The sequence below is a fragment of the Chelmon rostratus genome, chromosome 14, assembly GCF_017976325.1.
Source record: "Chelmon rostratus isolate fCheRos1 chromosome 14, fCheRos1.pri, whole genome shotgun sequence".
NCBI lineage: Eukaryota > Metazoa > Chordata > Actinopteri > Chaetodontiformes > Chaetodontidae > Chelmon > Chelmon rostratus.
Window position 1 is genome coordinate 11,683,206 of NC_055671.1, and position 14,249 is coordinate 11,697,454.

At 43.2% G+C, this 14,249-nt stretch overlaps 1 protein-coding gene across 1 annotated transcript in view; it reads left to right on the forward strand.

Annotated features, from left to right (window-relative positions):
* The window catches only part of nrxn2a (neurexin 2a), an 89,748-nt gene that overhangs the window by 18,680 nt on the left and 56,819 nt on the right, over window positions 1–14,249 (forward strand). The window contains exons 6-10 of the mRNA XM_041951566.1: window positions 309–470; window positions 5,031–5,460; window positions 6,142–6,525; window positions 7,366–7,569; window positions 10,407–10,433. Coding sequence (XP_041807500.1) covers window positions 309–470; window positions 5,031–5,460; window positions 6,142–6,525; window positions 7,366–7,569; window positions 10,407–10,433 — 1,207 coding nt within the window. The remainder of the gene's footprint in view (window positions 1–308; window positions 471–5,030; window positions 5,461–6,141; window positions 6,526–7,365; window positions 7,570–10,406; window positions 10,434–14,249) is intronic.

The window sequence follows — 14,249 nt, forward strand, 5'->3', positions numbered from 1 at the left end:
AATTAATTGAGTATACAGTAGCGTTCATATTGTTTTGGAGCCAAAATATCATTGGAACCAATATTTATGGTATATTGACTCCACTGCAATCCTGCTAATATATCAGAAACAGGGATCAGCTGAGATTAGTGAACCCTTCAAAGCTGTTCTTGTAATTGCCTTCAAGATCCAACATTAAGACAAGCTCAACCAGAATGAAGAAATGAAGCGTGAAATAATTAGGCCAGTTCTTTCTGTTTGACTCCAAATCTCTCTGTGTCTTGTTATTTATTTCCCTCATACCCTCCTTCCCCCGATGGCGCCTCCAGGTGACGATCTTGGTGGACGGGATTCTCACCACCACCGGCTACACTCAGGAGGACTACACCATGCTGGGCTCCGATGATCTCTTCTACATCGGAGGGAGCCTAAACACAGCCGACCTGCCAGGCTCCCCGGTCAGCAACAACTTCATGGGCTGCCTGAAAGATGTGAGTGCGGCTTGACCTCGGTCCCAGCAGAGGACTGGAAATATTATCCAACCCTTCTTGGACAGCGCTACCCCCTTCCTATAGCAGAGCATGTCCTGCTTATAGAAAATCACCCCTCGCATTCATATCGATTCTCCTGCTGTAGGGTATTTGAAGGAGAAGCATTCACCTGAGAGGCTGCGCTGTGCGGAGCATATGCATTTACGGATTCCAGCGGGAATCCCTTTGATGGAGCTAATATACATAAGAAACAGATGCATCTTCTCATGTTTCTTTCTGAAATGCAGTCTGAACTTAGTTTTCATCGCTACATCCACATTTTTGAAGCTTTTTAAGTCTGACCTGTGTCTGTCACATTAATTATCTCAAGCAAGAGAGTTAAGATCGTGTCCCTAGCATTCGAAAGAGTATAGACAAAGCAGCGAATTATGGGTTAATGCCCACTTTCTGCCTGGTCTCGCAAATTTTTAATGAAGTGAGCAATCTCATAAAAAGCAAATGAAATGCCGCGTGCATTCAAAGCCAAGCAAGGATTAGGAGGGGAGACAACTAAAACAGACAGTAGTTTAAATTAAAACAGTGAAGTGGAAGGTAACATAAGCGTCAGGGTGGCTGCTGGGTGCATAAATATTTTCTAGGGGTCAATACCCAACACAAACAATGGAGTTTTCTTCTGCCAGAGACACTTACGTCAAAGGATATAAGACCATTTATTCCATAAATGCTTATAAACAGCTATTAGGCTTTGCTCTTCATCCCCATTAAATCCAGCAGCATGGGACTCAGCTGGGAGTACAATGCACCAAGGACAGAACAGACGCATCACTTAGATATGGGATGCACAAAATGCACAAGGCAAATAGAGTAGAAATAACCTGACTAAGCTACTAACAGCAGCTTCCTGCTGTGTGAGAGTGAGAGCTTGGCAGATTATAAAGTCTGCTGTGTTATCTTGTTAAAAGTAGATTGATTACTTCTTTGAATCTTTTTGGATAGGCTACTGTGTTCTTGACTTCAGCGCGCCGCCAGAACCAACTTAAAAAGATCTTTCTTGTCAGTTTGGAATTTTCTTATTGGGGTTTCGCTTGCCAAGTCCAAACCACAAAGCAGTATTTATGTCAGAGAGCTGAAATCTTCACACGGCTGTGTTTGTGTCCACAACAAGTAATCTGTGTTTCAAAGTGTAGTCCCATGACACGTAGATAAAGAGGTTACAGAGACAAATTCTTTGCATAGAGGATTTGTAGCTGCGCTGGGCTGTAAGGACGGCAGTGTTGGCTGGCCAGTCTGTCGTCCGCCGCTTTGGTCCAGACTTGGCTCAACAACCAGTGGATGTGATTGCCATGAAATTTTGACAGACATTCGTGTTTCCTCAGAGGATGCATCGCGCAGACTTTGGTATTATGGCATATTCAGTAGTTGACATTTGTAGTTTTGAAGGAAATGTCTCAACAACTATTTGATGGGTCGCTATGAAATTTACTGCATCCCATCCCAAGAGGATGAATTGCAATAACTGGAGCAATCTACTGTTTTTTACATCATACCATGATCAGGTCAAAATCAGGTGATCACTGCTTTGGTTTATGAGCAGATACCTGCGAAACTAATGACATACAGCCTCGGCTGTACTTTGTGTTTTGTGCTATGAATGAATGTAAGCATGCTAATAGGCTAAACTAAGATAGTGAACCTGGCAAACATTACCTGTTAAACATCAGCATTGTTAGCATAGCCATTGTGAGCATGATAGCATGCTGGTATCAGCATCTTGCTCAAAGCACTACAGTGCCAAAGTATAGCCTCAGAGATCCTCTCACATGTTGTATGTTCTAGGCTTCTACTTCTTTTATGTTTTTGCTTCTTTACATTTTGAATCTGAAAGTCCTCACACTCTACAGATATGTAATTTTATCCATTAAACAGCAGTACGCACACATTTAAAATGAATGTGTTTGTCAAAGAACTGGCAGCATTCATTAATAAAGTATATAACATTAGCATTTTAAAGCACTCAAGCGTTCACTGAATGGTTTTTAAACTGAGTGTCTGCATAACTACTCTGCAGCGGGAATACACTCAAATGAAAATGAGATGTTATTTATGTACAGGTTATTGTCCCAGCACCGCTGCCAGTATTGCAACCTCCGCTCTGTGGGCGGTGTGGCTGGTGGTGGTGTTTAGACCTACTACCGCTGTGCATAGTCACACGGATGTAGTGTGGGCATGCGGGGAGAGTATGACGGGATAAAGAGTCATGAAGATGGGATGACAAACCCAAAAAAGTGGCAGTAATGAGGGTGAGCGGCGACAGAGGCAGAGCTGATCAAGTGGGATCAGCCTGCCGGGAAATCCAGGAGCCAAGTTCAGAGACAGGTCAGGCCAAGCCACGGCTCTGAGTTTGGTGATGGAGTGGAGGAACAAAGCTCTGCGGTGAATGCAAAGCATTTACACATAAATATTCATCTTAATTCATGTGGGAAAGAAAATGAGCAGTGACTAAAACATGTATTGTATAAGCACTGGGTATATTTAGCGGGATATCTGTCTTATTGTATTGAATGTAGGTGAGTCTGGGCCGTGACTAATCTCTCCAGACGTTACATGATAATAGATGTGAGTGCTGCTGGGTAGAGGCCATCAGGTTCATCAGGAGCAAGAAAAATAATGGCCGCTCTCAGACACATGTCTCGACTGCTACAACTAGCAGGGAGAGATGAATCTGCCTTTGAAGTCACCTGCTCACTGGTCTGTAGTATGCGTGCCCACGGGATATCCCGCACCGCATCATTAGGCTGCTTTACTTAAATGCTTCAAACATTGGACCCAATTTGGTTGTGAAGAATGCGCTCACATGGCTGTTAGCAGCAGAGAAGGTCTTCATGCTCAGACTGCTGTTATTCTTCACCGCTTGAGCATAAAAGACATGAGGGCTTTGTCAATCGGCGCTGGAAGAGCTTTATTCTTGTGTTTTGGGATGCTTGGTAATCCTTGTCACATACAACAGGCGTCTGAATTGGTGAAATAGGATTCCACTTCCTGTATTGTCCTTTGGCTTATATAATAGCCCTGCAGAGGTCACAGTGTGCCATATTGGAGCCATCTAAGCATTTTTTAATTATTTTTTTTATTTTTTTGTTAGATGTGGTGTTTCAAGTTGTGAACCATTTGTCCCAATGTGACTGCTAACACACTGGTCCCACTTTGTATAAGCGCCTGTCTCGACTGACCGTCTTCCCATTTAGAAATTGCCTGTTACGCCCATTTCTCGATGGTCAGCTCCACCATCTGATTTCACTGCTTAATTAGCCACACTGAGGCAGTGTGAAGTGTGATATTGGCTCAGATTGCCTCTCAGCTCGGCTGTTAGTCCTCTGCGCAGTGTGGTGTGTCACCTCAGGCAGTGACTGGTTGCAGAGCAGTGTGGCAGATAACAGTGGGCTCTGGGTGACTTACAACTGATACAAAATGAGACAAGGATTGTTGTCTCCTGCTGTGCATATTGATGAACCCAAAATGAAAGCAGGAAATAACACAATAAGAGCACGAAGAAGGAGAAGTCTGCATGGGCATTATATGGCAGAATGCTTTCAGTTTAAACAGGGAAATATCTCATATTTAATGGAAGCAAATATCTTTTTCTATTTCTTTTTGTTCCATGTGATTTATCTAACACATCAAATCAATATCCAGACATTTCTCAACGACAGAGGGAGGCCAGTTGTACAGTCACTGCAGCCTGTCATTGTTCAGCTGCTTCTGCATCATGAGCTCAGCAATGAAAAGTTTATGCCCTCTTACATTTACTAAATGTACCTCTTTAAGTGATAAATTGTATGTTGTGCTTGCAAAGGATCGAGTCCACCTCTCTCCCGCCCACCAGCTCTGCTCGGACTTGATCTTTTTCAGTTTACTTAGTATAAGCACGCATGATTGCTTGCCATTGTGTAGGTGCTCTGTCTGTGATTCCTCTGCTCCGAATTTTAAGATTATTCTCCTGTCAGACCCATTGTATGTTTCCAGGGTGAGTCAGCAGAATGCCTCAAATTTAAATGTTTGCGTTTGCGTCTTAATCTAAATGCATTTTTCACAAGCTTTCCAGCCCTCGCTGCCTTCTTCTTCTTTCCTCACAACGGTTTTGTAGTTGAAGAAGGAGGAAATTGTGAAACATCCAGATCAAAAACTTGGCGTGTGGTGAGGAACAGTCTCTGGTCTGACAGTCAGTACCAACCAGTATAATACAATGCGTTCAGTTCTACATGCTTCCTCTATCTCTGCACGGAAACAGTCTCAGTGAGACCAAACATGATTGATTTGTTTTTATTATTATTATTATTATTAATGCATCAAGTGCTTCCACATGTACATCATTAAAGGAAATCAAGTCTGGGTTCAGGGATGATTCAGCGTGTTTTCTGATGCTGTGATTCTGATGTCCTTGTGAATGCTGCTGTGTCATATCGATTCCACTATTTATTGATGAGTAATATTCAGCCTTTGCACTGAATTTATTGCTCTCTCCCGCTGTCATCTCACCACGACATCTCTCTCATTTATTAGGTGGTCTACAAGAATAATGAGTTTAGACTGGAACTGTCACGACTGGCTGAACAGCGAGACCCTAAGATCAGTATCCATGGTGACCTGATATTCAGCTGCGAGAACGTGGAAGCCCTGGAGCCGGTTACCTTCGACACGCCGTCTGCCTACTTGACATTGCCCAGGTGGAACACAAAGAAGACGGGCGCCATATCTTTTGACTTCCGCACCACAGAGCCCAGCGGCCTGCTGCTGTTCAGCCACGGCAGCCTGCAGGGCGCTCAGCCTGACAGGAAGCCCAGGGCCGACTTCTTCGCCATAGAGCTGCTCGACGGATTTCTCTACCTGGTCATGGATATGGGCTCTGGCAGCATCAAGATGAAAGCCAGTAGCAAGCGGCTGGATGATGGCGAGTGGTGCCACGTGGACTTCCAGAGGAAAGGGCGCAACGGTAAGAGAATTATGTGTGTTTGTGAAGGCGGGGGAAGCCGTCTGTCTGCTTCGGTTAGTGTGTTTCTCCAGTTTTGGCTGTGGAGAAGAAAAAAGGTTCCAAGCTGTGAAATCGCCATATGCCATCATGGATACCGTCATATTAGCACGCTGTAGCTTTTTATTCACTGCAGTGAAACAGGCGTGCGCATTAGGTTTTAATTACAGTGATATTTTTAGTTGCTGTAATCTATGTATGACATTTTGAAGTCTGTGTTAAACTATTTCACAAGATTATACAGTCACCCACCTCAAATCGGCCCTTATTAGTACAATCCAAATGTCTGCCTTATTAGGAGAAGGAAGAAAAAAAAGAATGCACACTATTCCTTCTCTATTTCCTCCTTCACATTTCTATAAATACATTTCCTTCCTTCCTGAGCAGAGTAAGATTAGTCATTTATAATTCTTCACTTTTCCAGAGCAAGTTTTAGCTACTGCTCACCAAATCACTTCCCAAGGACTGGCTGTACAGTTTCTTGACCCCCCCCCCCCTTTTAAGACAAGCAGAGATGAGTGCCCACTTCCTCAATCTCGCAGTTTGTTCTCACTTCTCACTTAGCGCAACCCACACACACCTGTCTTCGTTTTCTCCAGCAAAAGCATTGTATGAGTACAAGTTGACTCACTGCTTGCCCTACAGGCTTTATCTCCGTGAACAGCCAGAGCGTCCCCTTTTCTGCTAATGAAGGCAGTGAGATCCTTGACCTAGATGGGGACATGTATCTTGGAGGTTTACCTGAGGATCGCCAAGCCCTCATGCTCCCCCCCGAGGTGTGGACGGCATCCCTCAGCCTCGGCTACGTGGGCTGCGTGAGGGACCTCTTCATTGACGGACAGAGCCGGAACCTGTGGCGGCTGGCGGAGGTTCAGGGCGCCACAGGTGTCAGCAGCTTGTGCACCAGAGAGACTCACATCAGGTGTGCCAGAGACACATGTGCCAACGGCGGACACTGCAGAGAAGGCTGGAACCGCCACATTTGTGACTGCAACGGCACCGGCTACCTTGGTCCCAGCTGTGAGAAGGGTAAGAGTTTCTGAGAAGGACGGTAGTGAGGATACTGTAAGTGACTAAAAAATGCTGCTGCAAAGCTTTTAACACACTTTGGCCGGTATTTTATTTATTAACTTAGGTATGTAGTGGCTGGAAAGTGCCTGCACTGATGTGAAGACTGTAGATACAAAGGATATTCATTAGCAGGCCTTACTGCCCAGGCCTCGCAAACAATAATAATTTCATTTGCAACTGCAGCATGATCGTCCACAGGTCTACATCTACGTGTATAATGAGAGTCGCGCTCTCCACTGAAAATTGCAGTGCACGTCCACACAGCAGTCTAGTTGACAGTGAAAGGACAAAAGAAATTTTCCATTTAAGCCATTCAAAAGTAAATTGCAGTATTTTCTTACACTATAGTGATTCATTAATGGGTTGTCAGTATCATGAGGTACCCAGTACTATGAGTGTTTCATTAAAAATGCAGTGCTGCAGAGGATCCAGCCTTAATCATTCTGCATTTACTATGCAGATGGTTTTCTCACAGAAAGGCCAAATTGCACAGCTCCATTGGCAGCTAATAGCATGAGGATATATGAAAATCCCCCTTGTATTGCACTATGATGGGTATAAATCCTTCAGAAATTTGATTGCTGCTGCAGTCTTGCCGCTGTCTTCGTATGCTCCAGGCTTTTTCTGCCATCTGGTGCGACTGATGAAAACTGCAATCTAACATTATAGCACTGAAGCACCTGAGATAAGATGGAATAGAATTCACGTTGCCTTCCGTAAATGCCACTTTGTGTTTTTAATTTTGCGTTGTGATTCCCACCGGTTCAGTGTCTGCCAATGTCTGCTCTCCTCTTCCAGAGGCCACCATGGTGAGCTATGACGGCAGCATGTATCTGAAGGTGGTGCTGCCGAGGACGATACACACAGAGGCCGAGGACGTGTCCCTCCGCTTCATGTCCCAGAGGGCCTTTGGGCTGCTGATGGCCACCACCTCTCAGCAGTCAGCGGACACCCTGCGTCTGGAGCTGGACGGAGGCAGAGTGAAACTCACTGTGAACCTGGGTAAAGCTGCTGCAGGAAATGCGAGCATTTAATACCAGTTGACCTTTTACCAAGCTGGAGCTGGTCACCTAGCTAGACTTCTCATGGCATTAGTTTGTCTCAGACTTTCCCATACGCATCTTCACACACAATAACTGCAGTTGCTTAAAAAAAGAATGAGCACATCCCCTGATTCTGCTGCATGCTGCAGGAAATTATTCACAATTTTTCCAGAGACCTGTGTCAGATTTATCCAGTGTAGTTCTATTAAACTGGGCATTAGTGGGGTGAATTATGAGTGGTCAGTTTCAAATCAAAGTGATAACAAAATGACTAAAAGTTTTAGATGTCATAATGGAACAGTTTTCATATAAACTAATTGTTTCATTCATCACATCAGTTGGATGTATAGTTTGACCCTTTGGGGCAAATGAATATGTTTACTCACTCGCTGTTGGAGAGTTAGATGCAAAGATCGATATCATCGTCATGTCTGTCCATGAACTATAAGTGCTACGACCAGCAGGGGAAACAGATGATAACAAAATCCACCCGTCTCATTTGTTTCACCTGCACATACAACTGCAGTAAGAGAACGACTGTTTGCAGTTTTAAGGGGTCTTATGTGTCTGACTATCCCTTGGCCAGGCACAGTAACTTTGCTGTTTCCCTGGCAACTGCACAGAGCCATGAAATAGCCTGACACATGTTCCCCTGAGCCATTTTACAGGGGAACATGCGTTGTATTTACACTTTGGTTTCTGTTAGCCGGCCACTGGCTGCAGCTTCATATTGAACAGACGGGTGCGACTGTGGTATTGATCCTCTCATCTGACTGTGCACCGTATTCCCCAAAACGTTAACTTTAAGTCATCAGGGTTTACTGTGGACACGGTGGTTCTATAGTGACTTAAGAGCGTAGACCACCAGGGCGCCCAGACACCAGACTTTTCAACTTTACTTTGAAATGGAATAGAAAAGCAAATGTTTGCCTTTATTGGAAAGCTTATAGTGCAGAGGTAAAATGGGGAGAGAGAGGGAGAGGGGTTTGACATGCAACAAAGGTCCCCTGCTGGAATTGTTCCAAGAGCAACCATGGTTATATGGTATGCTCCTTAACCATCTGGCTACCAAGAAAAATTATGAGTTTTTATTCCAAGGGTGAAACATAAGAAATACAAAGCTGAACAACTGAGCGAAATATATCAAAAATGCAGTATCAACAATCTAAAATCAATCTTTCAAAAATGTTTTAAAGAAATTATTTATGAAGTAACTCAAGGGCTCTAATGACTTTTTAAGCAACTGCAGGTGTGTGTGTTCTGCCTCTCTCTGTCTCTCTCCCCCTCCCTCCCTCTCTCTCTCTCTCTCTCTCAGTTCATCCAGTGGTCAGGTCCCATCTGACCGTCTCGGCTCTTTCAGCCCTTCAATGGCTTGTCTGCAGTTCAAGGAGAAGGCAGTCAGAGACCAGATCCATCATTACGCTGAGATATCACCACACTCGCGCCATAAATGTGACCGCTGTAGTTCCCTCCCCCCGCATTTACCGGCCTGTCCAGTTTAGACTCGCTTCACTGAACAGTGGGTGCCAGTGATGGACGTGCGCGCACACACACACACATACACACACACCTGCACACCTGCAGCAGAAAGTCACTCTGGTCTCTGGCTGTCTGTATCCACTGCTCTGTGATGGTTGACAGCTTGAGAGCACACCTCAGCCACATGACTTGCACCAATATATTCACATAAAGCAGGATAAATTGGTTTTATTATTCAGACATGCAAATGATGAGTCAGTGGGTCCATTTTGAGGCCAAATGTGTGAACATTGCAGATGGATTAAGAAGATGTTAGCTGCCATAGACATGAGAAAATGTTAGCAAAGCATCACATTTGTGCCATTTCTTTCCATGGTGTAAGGTTCATTGTGGCTGCAGGTGTGCAAATCGCCCTTTTCCTCTGTACTTTGAAAGTATATTACCATGAGCCCGGTAGTTTGAGTTTAAGAGTGAAGGCAGATCGAGGTTTGGGCTTTTGTGTAGAGGTGCATTGGTACAGTCGGTTAAATGCTTCTGAACCAATCAGAGGAGTAAGCATCATACCCCTAAACTTGTTGAACTGCACATTCATGACCTTCTCCTTCTCAGTGAATTGTATTAATCACATTCATTTGTGCATCACTTATGTATGCATGCACAAACATTCTAATAACCCACAAGCATAGAATATAATGAACAAGAGACAACAGCCATAACTTAAGTGCTTCTGTTCAGTCACCACTCTCACCTGTTCTTTGCAGTAAATTCATGATGTTTCTTTGTGTGATGGCTTTAAGTCTATTCAGTTTCACATGTTCAAACCTTCAAATCTAGCACAGGTTCCATGTTTTATACCAGCCTCAGACATTTTTCCTCACCGTGGTGCATGTTTGCTCTGTTACCGTGTCGGTAAAACCATCAGTCGGGGTATCTGAAACAGTCAATTTCATTTGCAGAAGCCGAATGTAAGCAGCCGCATCAAAGGCGATACCGCTGCTAAAAATAATACCGGTGCACCTCTACTTTTATGGTCAATAAAACTCTTATTGATCCCAACTTTGATCTGGTCTATTGTACTCCCAGCAGTGCCAGACACATGCTGAGGTTCTCCTTTCACTCGCTGTTCCTTTTTTTAACATTATGTACACCACAGGGAGGAAAGTGGCGGTTTAGACTCTCGAGGCTGTCCCCGGATGGTGGGCTCTGAAAAGCACTGAAGTGTCTGCAGAATGTACCTTGAAGGATGTGAAATATTCTCCTCTTTTGTGCTGTTCTATTTTTCTTTTAATCTCACCATCTCACTCTCTCTCTCACCAGATTGTATCAGGATAGACTGTAATCTCAGTAAGTGTCTCCTATGATTATTTACAGTACCATGATTTAGAGAACATGCACTGTGGTATAATCATATGCCTCTTGCTCTATTCCCTTGTGAAACACAACATAATTCATTTATTCTGACCCACAATTCTCCTTGTTTACTGTTGCTTTAAACTACTCATGAGCATCGTTACAACGATAAGTACAAGAATGAGATTTCACTGTGTTGCACTGTTGAATATAATTGGATCTTTTTGCTCTAGACTCATGAAATCCACATTTTAGTAACTATTTAAATTACACATTCTCTTCTTATTGCAGTGCGATGATGTTGTAATCAAATGTGGCTAAATTTGACATACAGTAGTCAGCCAGTGAGTCTGTCATTCATTTGCCTGTGACTAATTTTTTCACATAGCTCATAATTGGGCACAGTTCAAGTGCAATCAGCAGTTATCAGTGGTGAGAGAAGCAGTGCTCACTCTCAGGAGAAAAATGCGATTTTGTTGCTGGATAATCACGCTGTGGCGGCGCTGAGATTAATTTCAAGCTAAGCCTGATATCTGATCAATAGATGAGTATGAGACGAGACTGTCAGCTCTTAAAAGGGCTTGTTTATGCTTAAACATTGAGACATGTCAGAGTTACAGCTTGTCGCAGCCAGTTCTTCTCATTTTCGGAGAGCCGATGTAGTGGAACGTATTCTTTATAAGTAAATTAAATCAGCAGATTTCCGTTTTTCATGACAAATCCTTTGAATGTAATAAATGGCTGAATCTGACGACTCATCCCACATCAACAGACACTTGTTATCTTGCTTTGTGATAGCGTGAAGATTTTAATTGTAGGAGGCATCCTGGGCCAGATGTGCCATAAAACGCAGAATGAGTAGACTGGATGAATGTACAGCGTGTCTAAAATCCTTCAACAAGAAAAGGCACTGTAATGAACGCACTCCAGACGAGACAAGAGCATCCATCAAATACATTTTTATGAACTAAGGGGTATTTAAGTGAGCGCCCATAATTCCATTGATTAAAAGGCAGATGAATGTCAAAGGCAGATCTTCCTCTGTATCAACAGATTTGATTTTCTGGTGTTCTGCACTCTTGTGAAATGGAGTGGTACTTTAGGTCCTGCCGCAGTAATGTTGGAATTTATGATGTAGATTGTCGCTCTCACCTGATAGTGAGAGACAGGCAATTTAAGTTTTGGTTCAGACTACAGCGGTGTGAGAAACAGATAAAAGCTATTGCCACTGGAGAGGTGAACGGCTCCCTCTGATATAGATCATCCAATATAGAGGAGGCTTGTGAATGCTTATAAAAGTTATCAGTATAATCGAGTGCCGGCTGAAAGCTTGTTTCCACCCCTCATGTTTGCATAATTTCTGGATTCTTCTAAAATGAAACTGTTAATGTTCAATGATTTGCATAGCAGCCATATTAGTCATTATATTGTATTCATGCCTCACCTGAGATGAAAGGGACCCACTGCAACAACTGTTTATGAGCTCTCAAATGCATTTCAACATCTAAGCGTGCACAATAGGAAAATCAATAACCCACAGTCTGCATCTATTGATCTGAGATGCTGATTTAATAGCTATACAGAAAAAAGGGCCACGTTTACTGTTCCAACATATTTACAACACGCTGCACACACTCTGAGCCTAAGCAACAGCCCATTATGTTGAATGGATTACCTTATTTTTCTCTGATCAAGGTGAGTCGTGTGCGTGTGCATTCATCGATGTGTGAGTGCTTGGAGAGAAGTGAGGTGTGTTCGTGTGTGTGTTGTCTTTGTGTAAACTAGTTCAGTGACCGACCTGCAGGAGAGACATTTCTAGCCATTTCAAACGCTGCACGCCTGCACTCAGGCAAAGTAAAATATGCAGAGAAATAATTATGCAAATAGCAAAGAAGATATATTGAACGCGGCTTATTAAAAGCAAGGCTGTATATCCTTTATCTTGTCAGATATCTGCCCTAGAAATTGCCCTCTCTGCCAGCAGATGGCATTGTATCATCATGCACTGTATGCAGACACTAGGCAGAGCATGTGCACCTCTCTGCATGCACATTAACCGTCTTCGTGATCAGTTTAACTGTACGTATGCTACACCAGTGACCTGTGAAGAGCATGATTCTACAGATGCGATGATGGGTGGCTTCTTAATGGATTTTATGAAAATGGAGCCAAATTTTTAAATTGCAAGAATTATCTGCTTAAATGATTTAAAACCATCATCATTTAGTGAGCGCTATCATTGGGGGGAATTATAGTTTGTGCCAAAGACTCATTATGAATTTTAAATGTGCTTGTTTTGACTACTTTAACTGATTAGCTTACAGCTTGATTACAAGCAAGGAAGAAGATCTGTCAGGTGAGGGATCTCGCGAGTGTGGCTTATTTCTGAAGGAATCAAAGAGACAGCCCATCTGCAGCAGCTGCTTGGAAGCTGTCAGTGGGAGGGTAATAGTTGTAAGAACAAATGTTGCTGCAATGCGCTTGATTAATTCTCTGGAATCTGGGGAATAATGCTACACTACACACTTTTGGAATGAGGCATTTGTTCTCCAAAATTGCAGAATTACCATAACATGCTTTGATTAACACGCACATCCCGCGCTCAAAGTCTCAGCTCACTCATAATGCTGACCTGTATAACGGTGCTGTGCCTTTGAAGTTATCCTTGTTTGAAAATATTAATCAAATTCAATTTTAACTGAGGATCAAACTGGACAAAATAGGCCCAGTGCATGTGCGGCTTACTCTGGAGCGTCTGGAAGCCGAGCTCGTGAAGGGAAGGCTCTTTGAAAGGTGCCCACAGTGTAAAGGGTTTACAGTGAGATGTGTGAATACATACTAAACTCCGCCATTTTACCACCCGCAGCAGAGACAGATCACTGTCAGTGACATGAAACACAGAGCGCAGTCAGCTTTACTATGTGCTCTTCATTTATATGTGCTGAGATAGCATTCATTATGTCTCCACTTTCAAATCAAACACTGCTAATAAAACGATTAGTTTTTATTGACAAAGCACTTGACATGACATTGCCATGTTCACAATGGACAAAAATATGGAAGCCAAGAACGGCCATGCATGCGATCATTTTTTTAAAATTAAACAGCTATTTTGAGATCACAACTTAATTATTGCCTTATCTCGAGAAAACAAGCTTTGCTTCACCAGGTGTGGGTGTGATCCATTTTCATTTGAGTACACATGATATCCCGCTAAATGAGCTACGCCCTACATTTGTTGATAGAAGTCCAGGTCTATACAGGTGTCTAAAGGCTACATGCAGGTGCTGTGGGGATCACTAGGCTGTGTACGGTGGTCTCACTGCAAACCAGATGGCCTTAATGTCTTTATTTCTGCCCTTTCGATAGGCTTTACTTGAGAAGCTGCTGGCTCAAGCGAAGAGAAGTCATTTTCTCGTCATAAATTGTGTTGTTATCTCAAGAAATCTGCCTTTTGTTTTCTTGACATACCGAGATCAATTAACCTGTTATGAGAAAACGAGCTTTGTCGTCTGGAGATAACGAAATAATTAGCTCGATATCTGGAGATAATGGCGCAAGAAAAATAATTGCAAACGAGGTACAAAGAGAATCAGAAGAGATCTTTTTTATTCCTGACAATCTTCTTCCTTGTCAAAACGGTGATGTCACCCAGGTTTCAGAAGCGGCATTGTGGAGCTCAGTGACATTTTTATATGGGGGTCTATGGGGAATGACTCACCTTTGGAGCCAGCCTCAAGTGGTCATTCAAGGAACTGCAGTTTTTGGCCATTTTTGGAGGTTGCCATTTGGGCAAAAACTGGCGCCCAC